Source organism: Scomber japonicus, chromosome 16 (assembly GCF_027409825.1).
Source record: "Scomber japonicus isolate fScoJap1 chromosome 16, fScoJap1.pri, whole genome shotgun sequence".
NCBI lineage: Eukaryota > Metazoa > Chordata > Actinopteri > Scombriformes > Scombridae > Scomber > Scomber japonicus.
The window spans coordinates 12280886-12299839 of record NC_070593.1 but is presented as its reverse complement, the minus strand read 5'-3'; the positions used below and the strand labels follow the sequence as shown (position 1 = coordinate 12299839).

General features: G+C 38.6%; 2 protein-coding genes across 2 annotated transcripts; both read left to right on the top strand.

Moving 5' to 3' along the window:
• Nucleotides 1-1686: 1686 nt before the first annotated feature.
• On the top strand, nt 1687-4314 carry theg (theg spermatid protein). The gene is made up of 5 exons (XM_053335131.1): nt 1687-1748; nt 1823-1884; nt 2859-3004; nt 3133-3292; nt 4073-4314. The coding sequence occupies exons 1-5, from the start codon at nt 1687-1689 to the stop codon at nt 4312-4314; spliced, it is 672 nt and encodes a 223-aa protein (XP_053191106.1).
• Nucleotides 4315-7961: 3647 nt separating this feature from the next.
• LOC128374910 (interleukin-31 receptor subunit alpha) lies at nt 7962-18954 on the top strand. The gene is made up of 14 exons (XM_053335130.1): nt 7962-8019; nt 9406-9559; nt 10862-11037; nt 11122-11285; nt 11559-11724; nt 13121-13203; nt 13582-13813; nt 14436-14624; nt 14745-14849; nt 15530-15676; nt 16467-16598; nt 16687-16783; nt 16957-17038; nt 18214-18954. The coding sequence occupies exons 1-14, from the start codon at nt 7962-7964 to the stop codon at nt 18952-18954; spliced, it is 2526 nt and encodes an 841-aa protein (XP_053191105.1).

The following is an 18954-nucleotide window of genomic DNA, read 5'->3' as shown; positions in this document are numbered from 1 at the left end:
TTATGATTTCGTTCACACTTTGCATTTGAACATATGATATTGCTGATCACCAGCTGAAGTGGTTAGGTGGTATAGAAATACAGGACATTGTTTTAATTGCTGTGTTTTTCCCCCCCAGACCCCGCCAATTATTCATCATTCCAAGTTTGCTCCCTCATTTTAAAACATAAAGGAAAATCAATGTTCCTGCAGTTCTATAGACTGCTAAACTGGCTCTTCATCATCTGTTAAATGATTGAGAAATACCTGCAAGCAGCGGGAAGGCAGAGTTGGCCCTCTCACTTGCTCTTTACTATCTTTGTCACCTGATACCCTAGCAACCAGCAGGTGTGTGTGTCACCAGGGAGACAAGGGACTGCAGGTGCGGAACAGGTAAACACTGTTGAAAATGTTTGAAATGTTAAACCATTGAGAAACCTTTTTTTTTTTTTTTTTTAATCGTGTTTATTTGTTCAGAGTGTTTAAGTAAAAACTAACTACTCCATTTACATTACTTAAATCCCTGCATGAAACATTCTACTTAAGGAGAATTACAACCTGTATAACATCAATAGATCATTAATAGTGAAGCATCAGTGTGTAATCAATCAGCATGTTACTGTTATAGCTGCTGGAGGTGGAGCTAGTTTCAGCTACTTTATATACAGTTAGCTAGTTTAGTCCAGTGTTTCCCAACCTAGGGGTTAGGCCCGTCCAAAGGGTCACCAGATAAATATTGAAGGGTCGTGAAATGATTAATGGGAGAAGAAAGAAAAAAACCCAAACACAAATCAATTTTCATATTCAAAATTAAGAAAACCTTATGTACTTATCGTTGATTTGAACATTTAGTGAGATGAAACCACATCATCATCTGAAATGTGACCCCAGCTACAGACTGTTTTTTGTAAGATGTCACAAGCAAAAAGGTTGGAAATCACTGGTTTCATCTTAAACAATGTGTTGTATTTTAGAAGCTTATTGTAGCGTACATCCAAACTGATTTAAATATGAACCAAAGTTTATGTGAGTAGGTAAGGTACTCTTGTGGTATTGCCAGTAGAGCATAGATTAGAACAACTAATATTTACAAAAGCCGATCATGACATCTTCAAATTTTGTCTTTGTCTTTGTTTTTGTTAGATCTTTTTAGATTAATAGAGTAATTGCAATGTCAGAGTAATCCCTTTGAATTACACTTGGTCTGAAAAACAGTCCGAACCCTAAGTATATTACTTTTGCAAAATAACAGAAAAAACAGCAAATCCAAACATTTTAGAAGCTCCTACTGTTTCATATTTTTGCTTAAAATTTACCTAAATCAAAATAGTTCAACTTATCAATGAACTGAGTAATCATTTCAGCTGTACTGGGAAGCAAACAAATGTTTAACATATTTGCTCATAAAACTTGTAGGTGTTTAATTTTCTGTCAATTGACTAATCAACTAATCATTTCAGCTCTATTAAATGATAACTTTATAACTTTATCTATCTTTAAAATCAGTTGCTCTCTTGTTGTATATTATAACCACAATATCTACAAATGTAGATCCTCAAATGTAAAAGCAAGCCAATCTCATAATTTTTTTTAATGTCTTAACAAAGTGTTTTATTCAGGTCTGTCCTCTGAGGCTGCAGACAGTTTAATAAGTGGATAATCTCATCTGCAATGTGCTCTGTTCTCCATTCAGCTTCAACTGTTTCCATGGCAACCCCGATTCAGCAGCTTGCTCAGCCCAAACCCAACCGACTCAGATATCCGGACCGGTATGTCTAAATAAACCCGTCTTGTCTTCTTGTCTCTCTTCTTTCTGTGATCAGGCCTCTTTCCTATCTTCCAGTCGATCTGTTTACTGGCTGGATGAGCTGCCACCAAAGACGACCTCACCCACCACCAAAATCGGTACATCTCTTAAGTTTTCTCTGCTATATGAGAAAAACAACTCTTTTTTTGTGATGCCATGATTGTGTTTCTTTATAGAGTTAACCCCTCGCTGGTCAGAGCTGTGTAGAAGTAAAACGTTCTACACTCAAGTCACGTAAATATAACTACTACTGCATGTGTGATTTATTTTTTTAGATGTCTTTGACACTTTCTGCTTCATCTAAATAACTCAGTTGTCTATTTTTTTCATAATATTTCTTATTGTCAGACATTGAAATTTAGACTTTTCTAGGATTTTTATTGTTCTATCTATGACGGTCTGATATTTTAGTATTCAGCATTATTTTTCTGTTTTAAAAAGTTGCCAAAAAACCAAAACCAAACCATGTAAATCAATTTTAAAAACACTGTATTTGAGAGGAACTCAACTCATTAAAGCTACCCTGTGGAGTTTTGACCATTAGTAGCGCTATGGAGCTATGTTTTAATGAGTGGGCCTCTGTCTATTTTGGTGACCAAAGCAATGGTTTCATACCTTTCCACTGATCTGCAGATGGCAGTAAAGTGCCAATAAATGCATCAGTGAACCAGAAAAAGCAGGAAGAAGACTGAAAGCTTGCAAACATGCACATAAACAATGCATACAAAAATATTCAAAACCAAAAAAGTCATTTTATAAATGTTTTATGAGGACAGAAATACATTAAATGTGTTTGTTAGACCTCATGAATAGGCATCATGGGTTAATGTAAGAAACACTGATTATAAAGATTTAATACCTTTAGGATCTCTCTAAATTTGTAATCTCCCTGTATTATTTATCCCATTTTTGGTGTCTTCTTCTCATATCTTCCATCCTGCCCCCTTCCTCACTTCCTCTTACCCCTTTCTTCATCCTTACCTTTTCATGTGCCCCCTCCAATCTGGTCCCTGTTATCTTTGATTTTTCCTCTTCTTCCTTTCTTTGTCTCTACTTTCCACTGCTCTCTGCCTATCGTCTCCATCATCCAGACTCTCTCCTGAATGGGATGTGAGCGAATGGGCCCTCAGGGCTGTTCCATCTGAACGCCTGTGCAGTCTGGCTAAGCCGCGTCAAACTGCCGTTGGCTGGCAGCCCGACCGCTCATTGCTGTTCCCAGTAAGTGACACATTCTCCATTTCCTGAGAACTTCCTTTGTATTCAAGGTGTATTGAAGCACACAGTAGTCTCATTTGAAAGTCTGAAAACTGATCAATCTCGTTCATGAACTGAAAATGTGATTGCAGTTGAGCAGAGCAACGCAAAAAGCAGTTGCAACTTCACGGATTTGCCAGCTTGCTCAGCCAAAGAGAAAGCAGGTTACGGGGGGCTCTGGCCATAAACCCAGACCTGTGCCCATGACCCACATGCCCTGCAGAGCATCAGCACACATAGAGCTGCTTGCCAGTGAGTCATCATGTATTGTATCTGATAATTCTCTGCTGTGTTTAGGCATTGTTAAAGGTTCAACATTTTGGGAAATGCACTTACTAGCTTCCTTTTGTAAGAGTTAGCTGTCCCGTGGCTGTACATTAAATATGAGGCGACAGCCAGGGTTAGCTTGGCTTAGCACAGAGACTGGGAACAAGCAGAAGCAGCTAGACTGATTCTTTCTGAAGAATAGCTGCAATGTTAAGTCAATCAATCAATTATTCCATTGTCAGAAAATTACAACTATGCAAAATGCAACTATTTAGGCAATAGAACATTTTGAAGTCATTTTTTAAGCCAAAAAGCCACATGTGCTGTGGTTGCAGTGTCTCAGAAGTGAGAATTTAAAACTTTTTTTTAAGTGATGTTTTATAGACAATTTTCCAATTCATCAATAATGAAATCATCTTTCGTTACTGCTCTAGTCTGAAGGTAAGACCCCAAAAGGTCAGCTTTACAAGGTACTGCTAAAATTGTTACTTTTGAACTGAGCCAGACTAGCTGTTTCCCCCATGTTTCCAGTCTGTAAACTAAGCTAGCCATCTCCTGGCTCTATCTTACAACCAACCAAGAAAGTCTTGGACGGTCTCATTTTATTATTTATTCAAAGTTGATCATTTTAGTTAATTTTTGAATGTTAAAGTAAGTACTGTTAAGTAAAAATCTCACACATTGCACCTTTAATAACCCTAAATGCAACATCACCATGTTTTTATATGCTATTACAGCTCATTTAGATTACTTTTATCTCTTCAGCCCCAAAGCATGAACACCCCAAGTTCGAAGGAGAGCGTTCGGTATGTTGGCCCATCTCCAGAGCATCCAGAAACTACATTGCCAGCCAGAGACTTCTGGAGCTGTCCAGCCCGAAAGAGAGGAAGGCGCTGTTTGAGGGATACAACCCATACATCGTTAGCCGGGCAGCCCGCTCTGCCAGCCCCTCGCCTCGGATACAGCAGCTGTGTCTGCCGCTGCCCCGCAAATGTTGCTCAAAGTAGGAGGGATGACGCCACAGGGTTAAACCCCTGGAGAGTTGTGATTGTTCTCTTTTTCCTTAACCAAGAGTGTTATTGTGTGTGTAGAGTTATTTTTTCATGTAAAATTATGACAAAGGCCTCTTGTTTGTTGTCACATGAATGTGCACACAATAGTAGAACAGCACTCCACGACTGTACATCACTACCTGTTTACATCTCAGCAGCTAAGAGCAACTCTTCAATTTTTAACTTCAAACAAGTTGATATGGATAGAGGAAGGATAGGTTGACGTATAAAATTGGATAAAGAAGGGCTGGGGTCGGGTCATTGATCAAAATCTGTTCAATGTCGTCATACATGTCTCACACATAAACGTGTATGTGTCTAATGCATTTTTAATTGCTACTGTTGTGCTCATGTGTGGCATTAGTAGTGTAATTATGAACAACAACACAAGCAGTTGAAATTGCTTTGAGGCATCCTAGACTCACATAGAAGGTACATCCTTCACTTCTTAATTGTTTTGTTAGTTATTGTTAACATGAGGCCCAGAGCCAGTGGGTTTGCTTTGCAGTAACAGTAAAATGTTCTTATATCAATAATACATTTCCAAATGCTTAATAAAAGATTTTGTTTTTTAGATGATCCCTCAAAACTAGATTAAACATGGACTATAATTTGTGATTTTGTCTGACTAAGCTTTCCAACTGTGAACGGAGAAACTGAAACCTGTCCAAATGTGTAGTAGATGTGCAGATCCCACAAATTTCAAACAGGTGCTAGCTTGACCAATAAAACAATCTACATTGATTCCACAGTGTCTGAACTCTACTGGAGGGATGAACACACTTCTTCCAAAAGATATCCCCTCATTCAGTGTTTTGATGATGGCGGTGGGGAGCGCTGCCTAACATATCAGTCCACAATCTCCCACAGGTGTTCAGTTGGGTTGAGATCTGGTGAGTGTGAAGGTCATAAAAACCATTCAGTATTCCCTCGTGCCCATTAGATGGGGGCATTGTCATCCTGGAAGAGACCACTCCCATCAGGATAGAAATGTTTCATCATAGGATAAAGCTGATCACTCAGAACAACTTTATATCCATTTGCTGTGGCAAGTGGACCCAAACCATGCCGCAGCATAATAGAGTCACTGGATTAACTCACTCTAGGGATCAAGCATTCAGACCAAGGGGTGGAGCTAGGGAGGTGGCTTTTGGAACTTCAGCCCCCAATGTTTTATCAAAAGCCCTGAATCTAATCTGAATCTTCAACCAGCTGCTGTCTGAATCTGATTGAGTTCATAACAATTATGATTAAGAGTGAAACTTCTGCAGACATTTCAGTTGAGGCAGTGTTGCAGAGTGAAATGCAATTGAAAATGTAATATTAAATATAATATGTAATATGTTTTGTTTCCCCTTTGATTTAATTATTTATTATTTATTTATGTTTAAGTTTTTGGAAAATAGTTTGTAAGGACCAAATTAAATCACTACTACTAATGACATTGTTTTCAGTAGTTATATTATGTCAGAAAATTAAATTCTACACATTAAAAATTGTGTTCTGGGCTCTTAAATGGCTCTGTTCAGATCGTCATTTGGTGGATGCCTTTACACTTCATTAAAAAGACTAGACCTTCATCTATCTTTATGAAACCTGTAAAAGTTGATATTTATTTCTGAATTACACGTGAGTTACCCCGACTTTTAAAAAAAATAGGGAAATTAATATCTTATTATTTCGAGGACCTCCTCTCGACTTCGAACCGCAGTTTGGGAACAACGCTGGGGCACTGGAGGCACTGGAGGCGGGGCTGAACGCGTGTGTTTACAGGCTGGCAGGCTGCTGCTGCGCTGGCATAAATGATGTGGGGCTCGTTGAGACGCACAGGTTGTCCGAGCTCTCTGAGGTGAGTGGATGAGCTTCAATTCAGAGGCTTTTTTTTTCTGTCATGTTTTATTTAGACTGAGATTTTACTTGAGACTCTGAGGCAGTTAGGTCGTTTAACGTGTAATCCAAACATTAACTCTTCAACACTCAAAAAGTAGGCTAGATAATTCAGTTTTATACCGGCTCAACCAGTACACAGTGTTGTGTAGGGAGTTGGAATTATTCCACTTAAAGATGGTTTGTTGTTGTTGTTGTTGTTGTTGTTGATTTTATTGATTGAATTGTATTATTGGTTTTCTTATGGAGCATTTTACTACAAGACTTGGCGGTTTAGTGGATAATGAAAGGATTCATTAGTTGCACCTGTAATTCTAACTTTTCTCATTTTAGGAGAAACGTTAACAGTTAACAGTGATATTATTGTAACAATGTGCCTTGCGTGGTGCAATCCGATGCAACGTCTCAGTGAAATCAGTGGTAGACAGGGACTAAGTACCTCAAGTAGGTCCTCAAATTCAACTTTGATTTACCTGTATATCATTATTTCCATATTGTGCTACTTGGTACTATTACTGCACTATGTTTGTTTTGACAACTGTGATTAAAGATTATACAAAGAATATAGGCCTAATGATCTTATGAAATATTGTTGCAGATTAAAGTAATGATGGTTAGAGTAAGCTGGCATTACCTTAACCAGTCACCACATTATAATGCTGCTAACATCCACATGCATCTGTGATCATAATTAACATTGTGTCATGGTCCATTCTGTAAATTCACAAAGAAAATGTGTGAGTGCAAGACAACTATCTCTACTTTTACTGGGGGGAAAAAATCAGTACCACTGAAATCATATTTTTGAGGTATGTAGTGTTAAGTTTTGTTGAAATTGTGTCAGAGTAGTTTTTACCGGTTCTATTAGATGCATTATAGTGACAGGTGTTTCTTGTAGTCATTTAATTAATTTCCAATGACATACAGGGGGACAAAATATTAGAAACATCTTCAGCATTATGCAGATAACTAGGCTAGTATGAACTATAAAGCCTAAATATGACCTGACAGTAGGGCTGGGCGATATGGGCAGAAATAATGTCTCAATATTTTTGACCAAATACCTCAATATTGATATTTTGACAATATTATAGAGACGACCAGCGGTGCCTTTACATAATATTTACACAATGATATTTTTGCTAAATAATCATCAGCAATGTGGATATAGCTAATAGAACAGTCTGTTAAGCTCAGAAAATGACATTTTTACTGTAATTCAGCCATTAAAAGCAAGAAAAGAACACATTCCAATATCACAATATTACAATATTCAAAATCTAAGATGATATCTATAAAATATCACAATATCAATATATTATTTACTTAACAGTCACACCCACCCCACCCATTAATGAAGTCAAACTGCTTCTGCAAACTGTTTCATATAGCCCGAAACACTTCCCATGTTGTAATGCCAAGCGGAAAAGCTGTGAAGACACATCCATAGGAGCTAATAAAATATTATGTAATGACACTTGCTTTACTACACAAGAAGCTATTCCAGGAAAATTAGGAAATAACCAGTAAAAACTAGGTTGTCTTTAGTCATCAAGGCTGGTGCTCTGTGGCTTTTTTAAACTTTACACAGTAAGAAAAATACACACAAAAAGTTTGTTGGTTTTTTTGTGCAGAGTCCTTGTTGCTGAGTTGTTGCAGTGTGATGGGGAAAAGTGAGTGAGCAGAGCTGCAGTGCCAGGACAGACTGGTTGGTCATGGAGTGGAGCCTGGCTGTGGTGTGGACCTGCCTGTTAGGGGCCACACTTTCCCTCGGTAACGTTCGTGATATTTGCTGATATTTGTGTGACTGCTGTTAGCGGATGATTGACACAGACTATTGACAAAAGCATGATGATTACGTAAATGGGGGGCGGGGTGTGTTCAGGGGGATGTTTGCACTGCAACTGCTCACTGTATGGCGTACCCACTGCTTTAATTGGTTTTGACAGGTACAATACATCAAAATGTCCTGTAAATATAAATCCTGACTTTGACACTGTGAACACATCTTTGAATTATGTGTAAAAATTCAGGAAAGCACATCCTCAATTAGTTGTAAGAAAATCTTAATTTTAACTTAAAACTTTAACTCTTAAATCCTAACAGTGTTATTCTTCAGATGAAGACGAGGTGTTTTAAAATGCTAACATTTAAAGTTGCAACACTCTAGTTACGTCAGTAGCATCATGGGAAACAAAGTTAACTGGGAACTATAAGGAGTGAATATTTGAACCATGTTCATGGCCAGAAACACAAATTTGATGCCTAAATTGATGCCCATGTTGCACTGTGTCTACTGGATATATGAAAGGACAATTGCTTGCTAACACATTAGCCATGTCAACTTTAGTAGGCCATACATGTCAAACGTGTTTACAATGTTCAGATTATTGTGGACTTCTGTCTCAAAATGGCCACCAAAAAAAAAGAAAAAGAAGAGAGTAACCTTTGTGAAGCAAGATTGACTTTTTTTTTTTAAAAACACATTAGTAACAGAAAAGACAAAAAGCAATATGACAACTGTGCTTGGAATTTTTATTACTCTAATTGGAGCTGGAGTTTGAAGATGCCAATTTCACTGCCTTCAGTGTTTCCATCTGCTGTGTTGATATGCATGTGACAGTAAAACTTTTTGACCTATAGTATATTTTTGGTAGTCAGATACAAAAGTTCCTGATGTTCTAAAAAGGTGTTACCCCACCAGTTGGAAAAGAGCGCTGTAATATTTAATAAGAGGGAGGTATTCAAGGTACCAGTATATCACATCTAATAAGCAAGTCATGTCTGGATCAAGGTAAACATCCTGTTCAGTCTTGTTCTTTTGAAACCTCAGGCCAAATAGAGTGTTTAGCCTGTTTAACGAAACACATCGTGTGCATTCTACTTGGTTAAACTGGCTTCATATATAATTCTCCTGAGTCTTGTTCTAATAACTTTCACAAGCACAATACTCACATGCAGCAATAGTTGGGTCACAGCACTGATTCACCATCCTGTAATCTGTCTCATGTTCCTCTTTTTTTCTGTCATCACATATTTGTGCGTTCCATTAAACATTTTTTTCTTTAGCCTGAAGTGTAACAAACCATAACCATCCTTATTGAGGATCTGCAATATCTGCCTCTCCATATTGTTAATCCAGTCCCTCTCCATCTTCAGTCCTGCCTCCAGCCCCCTCCATTACAACCTCCCAAGCCACCCCTCGACCCCCACGATTGATTGGCTGTGTGTTCCTGAATCGAGCTAATGTCACTTGCCGCTGGGACCCTGGAGACACCTCAGTGACGCACTACACTCTGCAGGTTCAGTTTAGGTGAGACATAACATTCCTTGACTATGTTAAAGGCCATGTTCACACATGCAAGTATATAAAACATGCTTGAGCTTCAGTACATCGAGGGTTAGTGGATTCACCCCACAAATTCCAGTTCATCAGTAAAAACACATTTTTTGTTCTATCCCTTAAGGGGGTCTTCAATGTTTTTCTTAATTTGTGCCACCAGTCATGACCTTTATGACCTCTATGGGTGGTCATAGAGGCATAATTAAAGGAAAGAGACTTTGAATTGCAAATAGTGTTAATTCAGTCTGTTCATAACAGAAATTCAACTTGAAAAACATTGAAACATTTATGTCATGTAAGCAATTTCCACTGGTAGGCTTGCAAGCAGGAAACTGATGTTATCTTAGATGTACTACTGATGTCTGATATATGTTCAGGGTATTTAATACTTGGAAAGTATAAGGGGAATCTTTTCACACATCTTCTCAGGGTTAGGCATTGCTTGGTGGTGCTGTGCCCTTAAAAGTTAACTTTGCTTCTTTCCTACCTCCTACCACTTATATATATATATATATATCATATATATGTCAATCCTACATGTTGTTGACAAACCCATCTATTTTGCTGTCTCAGATTAAATATTATAATATTATATTATATACTAGTTAAATTGGATTAGTCACATCCCTATTTTACATTAGTACCATTCTGTTTTTACATGTGGGTGTGTTTATGCCAACTTATTGTCTGATAATGATTCTTTTTTTTCTTTTTTTTTAAAGATTATCTCTGGCATAGATGCCTTTATTTGAAAGTAGATAGACAGGAAATTACGAGCAGCATTACATGCAGAAAGGTCCGCTGGCCGGAACTCATGGCACATGGCATGCGCTCTTAACCACTCAACCACCTGCGCACCCCTCTGATAATGATTCTTCATGCTGTAAACATATGCTGAGGTCTGTAATCAGCCTTCAATCTTACATTCGTGTGACACTCCTATTGGTGGTTTCATACACTGAGATGATAAGAGTCACTCAGCTTCTTGTTGGTGGGGCAATATTTGCTGCTTGTCTCTGCCCAAAAATGTGTTGTTGCACCTCTGTATTTCAAATGCAAAAAAATGGCATAGGCTTGTGATGTGTGGGTTTGGGTGGACAGGTTTTTGTGTTGCATGTTCATAACTATTTGCGTGGCTATGAATGGGTCCATTTTGGAATGTGGTTTAGCTCCTGTTATTAACTCTTATTGTAGGACGTGGATGCAAATGTTTTTGTGTATCGATGTGTATGGGACTTTACATGTTTGTTTCTTTGTTTATCTGTATGATAGCATGTGTGGAACAAACTGCTCTCTGAGGCCGTTCACCTGCACCACGTCTCACACCACCTGCACAGCAAAGATCAACCATACATCGGTGAGAATTGTGTTTTGCATTACCATCACAGCACATGGCCACGGCCAGGACGTCCTATCAGAACCTCGGTGTCAGCCTGGTAGGGATGAAGGTGAGACTGTTGTGCCTCTCCCTCTACTATCCTTATTGTTCCTCTTTTTCATCTTTCTCACTCTTGTCTCTCTGTCTTTCTCAGTGATGTTGCCACCAGCGATTTTGAACAGCGTGAAACCAGTCAGAGGAAGACCTCAGTGTTTGAATGTAACCTGGAGCCGTATTCTGTCTGTCTTTCCTGTGTCGGACCCTGAAATCAAACGCGGAATCCTAAATTCCCAAATTGAGTTTACATCACAGGGGCAGGTAAGCCATTCCTGAATATGCCTAAACATATAACTGCATACACATGCATGAAAGAACATACTCAAAAAAATCTGTCATTCATATAGTAAAGGTACAAGTAATGTTGAAAACAGATGTTCTGAAAAAAAATCTTAGCAAGGAGAATGCAAAAGACTGCCAGACTTCTTTCCAATGGTTACAAATGATTATAAATATGAATTAATTACAAAATGCTACATAAATGTGACCATATTCACCTCACCTCACTTTCTTCTGTTTATCTTCCCCATGCAGCACAACGTTCAGGTCAGAAATGTGACAGTGAAAAACTACAGCTTCATTGTTTGTCTCTTCAGACCTGATACCTCATACATCATCAGGCTTCGCCACCGCTACCGAGGCCCAGCAAGCCCCTGGAGTCAGTGGAGCAACCCACGCCAAGGAAGGACAGGAGAAGATGGTGAGAGGCGACAGAGTTGACAAACTTGTGTTTTGTATTTGTTGAAGGTTCTTGCTCTTCAGCAGAGGACCCATCCTCAGGCCTCCTTAGACTGGAAGTGTGCTTTTGTAACTTTAACTGGGTTCCAAGCTACATGCAAGTAAAAAAGAAACATGCACAAAGGAGAAGCATATTTCCCTCCAAATCCTTCTACGTGTCTAAGGCTTTATTCATGTTATCTCCAAGGGTGAGTCCAGTCATTCTGCAAAATTTAAAAAGTAATCATTTTAATGGCTTGTATCTGTGATTTATATATGTTTCAAGCTGAGAGTTGTGACTGTAAATTCAGAGCTTTGTTTTTCAGCTCAGCTCACAATTTACCAAAGCTGTACACTTAAATGGCTGAGGCTACACCAAACTTCCTGTCAATTTCACGTTCCCTTTTTACCTTCACTCTTGAACAAGAGTTCAAAAACAGCATACTTGAACTTTTTCAGCAACTCACTTCCAACCCAAAATCTGAGGGTCAACATTTGACCTGAAACTTCTGTTTAGCACCCTTGCATAAGCTTTCCCAGAGAGGATTAGCACTGCGACTGTCTGAAGCACTCACTCCAGAATCTGTGGCTTGTGGAACAACAATGTTGATCTAACAGTTGGTCCACTACTTTGGTCCAGACTGAAAAATCTCACCAACTTTTGAACTGACTTTGGCGATCCCCTCACTTCTCCTCTGGCCACATCAGTAGGTCAACGTGTTTACTTATCAAGTGAAATATCTCAACCATGAATATCTCAACATTTATGGTTGCCATGAATGCCATGCTTTTTACCTCTGCTACCACCAGGAGGTTGACTTGGTTTTGTGGAGTGCAATTTGTAATAAATATGCATGTTCCCTGAGCTTTCTAGCACATCATTTTTGAGGCATTTTGAAATTGTCCAATATGTTAGCAAAACTAAAGACATTCCTATCAGCCACAGCTGTATTGTATGTTTAGTGCTTATTAGCAAATGTTAGCATGCTGTAAGATGGCAAACTTGAGCCTAAAATTACAAGCACAGCCAGTCCACAGAAGCTGTACAACAGAGCTGTGTCACCTAAGACAGCTCAATAATATCAAAAGCTCAGCATGAGTTACAAATGATAAGCAATAACGACAAATATACTGCAGTGTATTGCTCACTTCCTGTGACAGTTGTCATGAAAACTTGTTTTCTGGCATGTTTGCATCCTCAGTTGTCACCCATTAGCCGTTAGTGAAGCCAAGCAGAAAACATTTACATCTCATACTTGTAATAATGTGTGAGTGTTAATGTTTTTACTGTTGGCAAAGAGAATGTCTAACACCCCTTTTATAATTTTGTGTGTCATTCAATTTATTATTTTGATTTTTTCATCCCTTCCATCTACCAGCTCCGTCTGAAGCACCGGCATTCTGGAGGGAAGTGAAAGAAGCTGACGAGAGTGGATGGAGACTGATCTCACTTCTGTGGAAGGTGTGTGCATATCAAGCTTTGTGTGTGAATGAGTGCTTATGTAATAAAACTCTTTTTATCACTCTGAGCTTCACAGTTTTACAGTTTAATAACTTTGGATCTGATTAGTTTTTAATCACCATCTACTCACAAATTGTGCCTAATTTGTTTTTTATGTCTCCTTGAAATTACTCATTTATTGCACTGCAGTCTGAGTCAAGTTGAGACCAAAACTGAGACATATTGATCATTGGAGCTAGAGAAAGAGGGATAGAATCTCATGTAATGTCTTTTTATGCAACTATTTGATTAACTTACCCTAACCCTCCATCATCTTACAGCTACTAACTTTTCCTTTGCTATCTGTTTTCTAATGTGGTTTGTGTTTACGCTGTTCAGCCTTTGCCTCGGTTTCTGGCCAATGGCGAAGTTCTCTTTTACAACGTGACGTGTCAGACAGAAAGTGCTCAGGTCCTGAACGATCACGGAAGCTGCAGAGATTTGAACAGTTCTTGCACTTCCTGTAGTTTGCTTCTCCCTGCTGTGAAATCCTCCTGTGCTCTGATGGCCTCAACCTCTGCAGGACCCTCTGAAGAAGCCCGAATATGGTTTCTTGGAGTTTCTGAGAGAGGTAGGGCCTCACTCACGAGACTAATTCAATCATTCAGTGACCATTATGCACTACATTGAAGCATCTGCATTCATTACTGTATGTATCTTGTAAGATTTATTTGGCTTTTAGTTTTAAGTTGACGCCCATCTGTGTATCTCCATGCACCAAAAAGGCTTTTTTATGTTTCCTTTGGCATGACTATTTTCCGCAATTTACAGTCAACAATATGCAAAAAATAAACAAAACAATAAACAGCACTATATGGCAAGAACACTTAAGATGATTATTTTACAAGTAGATACTGAAGAAAAAAATATAAAAGAGCTGCTGATTATGCTGCAGATTATGATTTTTGACATTTAGAATAAACATATATATACTTCTTAAAATGAAAAATAACAGGAACAAAAGTAATCCAACATTGTGTTTCACGTTTGGTTCATTATGATAATGCGGTGGACTGGCTAGTATGTAAATCTGAGTTTTAAACATAAAAGACACCAAAAAATTAAAACCATCTAAATATACAGCAAACTGCTTTGCAATAAATAGAAGAAATACTGAAACCGCAATATTAGAGTTCTCAAATTATCCATTTTTACTGTACAAATTGCATTTATTTTTTATCTTTTCTGTCCAGAGCCAGCACCACCAAGTCAAATCACTGCACGCCCGCTGGACGATAATAACTTGGACGTACACTGGACGGCTCCACTTGATCAGTCAGTGAGTGGCTTTGTAGTGGAGTGGTTTACTGTTCGAGATAAAAACAGCAGCATCCTTCACTGGGAAAGACTGAATAGTTTCAGCACAGCACTCAACATCACAGGTAACCCAACAATATGACAGCTTTAAACTTGAGTAACAGAAATATTATTTTTATAATAATTGTGACAGTTGTTCTTAAGGGAGAGCTCCCAATCTTATGTTCATCATTGTGTTGTTTCAGAGGGAATAAAGCCAATGGAGCGATATTCTGTTTCTGTCAAAGCACTGTATGGCAAACGAGGCGCAGGACAGAAGTTGACACGCTACGTTTACACACGTGAAGGAGGTACAAGATGATCTTTTATAGAGCTGAGCTCTAAAAGCAGCTTTGGAAGAGTGAAATGTTTGTTTTAAGGCAATTAGAGTGTTAAAGATTAGTAGGGCCATGAAGTCATTTCAAAATTACTATATATGATATTTTATGCACCTATAAAAATAAAATTAAAAATAAACAATGTCTAAGTCCATCTCTGAATACAGTCCGACTTCCCTACCCTGTCTGTGGCACACAGCTGCAAACCTGTTGATGCCTACTGAGTTGTCAGTCTGTTCAGATTACTCCATCCATGCACATCTGTGCTCATTTCCATTCTTTCTTCTAATGCTGCAACAAGCATAAGAGAAAGAATAAGAAATCTAAAACAAGCAATAAATGGTTGAAAATGAATTGCAGCTGTTATTTTCATGATCATTTTGTTGATTTGTGCCTGAGCTGTTGTGCTGATTAAGTCAAGACAGTCAGGACAACTTGTTTTTGAAGAATCAATATTTATAGTGTAATAATTGTAAAAAGAGAATTCCCTTGAGAAATATAATACAAGCAAAGACTGTCTCTATCTTGATTTGGCAGACAAGACATGATACAAGACAAATGGGTTAAAGTAAATAAAATCTAATCAGATTAGTAGTTAAACAGAGAAATAAATCTAAACTCTCCCTGCTGTTTTTATTTGTCTGCTGGTACAGCACCCTCAGCTGGTCCCACAGTGGAGGTGCAACAGATCTATGGCAGCAGAGTGGAGCTCAGATGGAGTCCTGTACCTGTGGAGTTGTGTCATGGTTTCGTGTGCAACTACACGCTCTACTACACAGCTGCAAACCAACCAACAAGGAGTGAGTGATGACACACACATATGAGTGTGTTGATTCAAAGCAGACCAGCACATTACATACACAGTGGCAGAAGTGTAAAAAGAAACACGACTCTGTAAACATCCAAGCTTAAATGATCTGAGTAGGATGAGTTTAGTATTTGATTTGATTTTGAAGTTAAATTTTTTTTTTTAAATGTTGGTTTTTAGTGTGACTTTGTTTTTGATTTACAACTTCACATGAAAATAGCATGGCCAAAGATATTTGTACCCTATTTGGTAGCACAGCCTTTTGAGTGAATAAGTGCAGTCGTACGTTTCACCTCTTTCCACTGATCTTAAGAATGGTCCAATATTTGCTACTCATGCACTCTTGAGTGCTTTTTCATATATGTTTGGGGTCATTATCCTGCTGGAAGACCCATGACCTGCAACGTATTGTCTCTTGCACAATCTCAAGACACCCAGTGCCTGAGGCAGCTAAGCAAATGTTTGCCTGTTAACATCCTAAAGTAGCACGGTGAACATGGTAAACATTACACCTGCTAAAATTTACATAAGTCAGTTTTATTTGCACAGCTCAATATCATAATCTGTACAGCAATAAAACTTTCCCCTAGTACAACCTTACTGAGCTGCTGCCTTACCTTTAATCTAAAGCCTGATTTGGGGGAAAAAATAAAAAGGTCACAGACCAGTAAAATATCCCCACATTACAAGATTTTCATCACATTTGTATCCTTGTGAGGATAGAATTAACACTTAATGATAAACCATTTGTCCATCTCATATACCTTTTCTGGTTTATTCAGGGGAGTTTGTGCCTAGTCACGTTCATCGTTACTCTCTGGACAATCTGTCGCCTGGTAACTATGACATCTACATGGAGGCCAACACCAACGGCGGCACTGGAGCAGCTGGGCAGCCCGCTAATGTTCACATAGGTGGAGAAAGGGCACACACAAAAAGACTCACTGCCAAGCAGGTACATTACCATATCTTTAAACTCATTTTTTGTGTATGTGTCTGAAGGTTCTGAGGAAGTCTCGATAGTGATGGGTGTCATCCTTCCTCTCGTGCTGACTTCACTGGCACTGGTGCTGATGGCCTGCCTAGCACAGAATAAGAGGTACAGTCTGTCTTGCACCAATAATATTTCACAATAACCAACAGAAATACAAACCACAAGAAAAATCAAATGTTTTACTGATTCTCTTCAAAAACAGCTGGTACAGTCTATTTGGAGTTAGTTGATCATTATATGACATAAAATGACTTTTTCCTCAACAAATAACCTTGTAGGCTGAAACAGACACTGTGTCAAGATGTTCCTGATCCTTCCAGGAGCAGTCTGGCCCACTGGACTCCAAAAACCACTATGGAGGTTAGTATCCTTTAACACCTAGGCTCTCTCTGATCAGTTTATTTGCACCCTAAATGCTATTCAATTTTACACATCTAGATCAGCTTAACAATTCTGGAGAGTGCTTCTCTGCCTGTGGAAAGTTAAAATATGTCTTCTGGGGAGCTGTAGATTTAGAAACGATCAGGATAACCATGATGACATCAACAGGGATAGCTTGGCTGTAGCTTGAAGACTATGTAGTATGCAGTTGTGGATATTTGGGGGGCATTATGGGGGTTTAGGATCGTGTTTGACGCATAATAAGTGACTAAAACAATCAGGAGTTCACTGGTTTGAATAATTCTACAACATGTGATTACTCTTTTCACTTTGTATTTGTATGCTTACTAAACATTAATGTTAACCTTGTCCCTTCTCAGAGCTATAACCATCAGTCATATGAAAGATACTGTAGCAAAGCTTTTACAGAAAAAAGATCCATCCTGGCATATTGAGAATCTATGGATATACTCCAGTTGTTCAAATGTAATTTGGTCTGATTGAAAACATATGGAGTAATATTTTCCAAAATTAAACATCTCCTGAACAGCAGTGAGCAAACACTGTCTGATGTCATTAGTGTTTGGTTTGTATCGTCTTTCTTATCTATTTGTCCTTCCGTGGCATTCCAGAAACACACACTAGCATTGTAAGCTCATGACTTCTGGTTCTAGATATTAGAGATAAAACTTGAAAACTTAGAAAAAGAACTTGTAAGCTAAACTCTAGTGGACACAGGCAATCTTTGAAAGAAAAAAAATACTTTTCAGACATTAAACGTCACTGAGCTGGTAGGTCAGTGATTACCAACTCGAGCTGTGCAGTGTTTTACAGTGTTCCCAAAGATACCAAATATTGCTGAATTTGGGGAAAATGTGTAATCATGCACAGGACATCTACAAAATATCTTTTGGACTGAATGTTGCTGCCATAAAAAACATGAAGTCTTAGGTTTGAGTATTTCACTGAGTGGAAACAACATCTTGCTTCAATAAAGAGCTGGAACAAACTAACAAACAGTACAAATAATACTGTCAGACAGTGTTATTTGTATTATTGTTTTTAACCTTTTAAAGGAAAAGGTGAAAAGCTGTAAGTTATTTAAAATGGTTTCTCAAGAAGATTTATTGGTTTTATTTATTTTTTTACCTCAGAATATGAAGCAGTCTGCAGTACCAGAGATGCCTGAAATCAAATACTCTGAAGTTATATTTCTCAGTAAAAGTGATCTGCAGGACTCTGACATGGAACAGGACTTTGGCTATCAGGGCATCTGTAATATCCAAACATATTCCTCTCACCAGTACTCTCCACTCTCAGTTTCTGTGACTCAAAAACCTCAAAATACCCCAAAGTTTGACAAGAAATACACCAGGAGCTCAACCAGAGCCAAGACGACTTCCAACTCCTCCATCTACTCCAGTGTCCTCTTCTCTCAAATTCATCAAACCCCTCCTACACCCATCCTGTGCCCATCATATCTGCAATGCAATGATATGCAGCAGAGCACTGTCAGTGTCAATGACAGTAAGCTTCAACTAGGGGTCGACAGTGAGTCACCTCTGTCTGTGCACAGTGTAGGATCTGATTCACCTTTCCCTCAAACAGATGAACTGAAAATGTTTCTGAGACAGCATCGCAACAGCATCTCTGATTTCAACAAGATCTTTCATTCCTCCATGGTGCTTTCTCCTCCAGTTGAAGTCACGTCACCCCAACTTCCTTTTTCTAGAAGTCACTTTAACTCGATTCTGTCACTTCAGCCCAACACCTTCACTCGCCCTCATTCCTCTTTGGACACCACTGCTACCTCCTTCTCTCCTTTCCTTCAGTCTGTTGTTGTGGATCTCTCCTACTGTCCTGTGGAGTGTGATCCATACATCTCAAATGCTTAG

What these genes read in the sequence shown, in the direction of transcription:
- LOC128374910 (XM_053335130.1), top strand. Translation starts at nt 7,962, where the DNA reads ATGGAGTGGAGCCTGGCTGTGGTGTGGACCTGCCTGTTAGGGGCCACA. An exon ending in ACTCTGCAGGTTCAGTTTAG is followed by an intron (nt 9,560 to 10,861) that starts GTGAGACATAAC and finishes TCTGTATGATAG; the next exon opens with CATGTGTGGAACAAACTGCT. An exon ending in AGTTTACATCACAGGGGCAG is followed by an intron (nt 11,286 to 11,558) that starts GTAAGCCATTCC and finishes TTCCCCATGCAG; the next exon opens with CACAACGTTCAGGTCAGAAA.
- theg (XM_053335131.1), top strand. Translation starts at nt 1,687, where the DNA reads ATGGCAACCCCGATTCAGCAGCTTGCTCAGCCCAAACCCAACCGACTC. An exon ending in CGACTCAGATATCCGGACCG is followed by an intron (nt 1,749 to 1,822) that starts GTATGTCTAAAT and finishes CCTATCTTCCAG; the next exon opens with TCGATCTGTTTACTGGCTGG. An exon ending in ACACATAGAGCTGCTTGCCA is followed by an intron (nt 3,293 to 4,072) that starts GTGAGTCATCAT and finishes TTATCTCTTCAG; the next exon opens with CCCCAAAGCATGAACACCCC.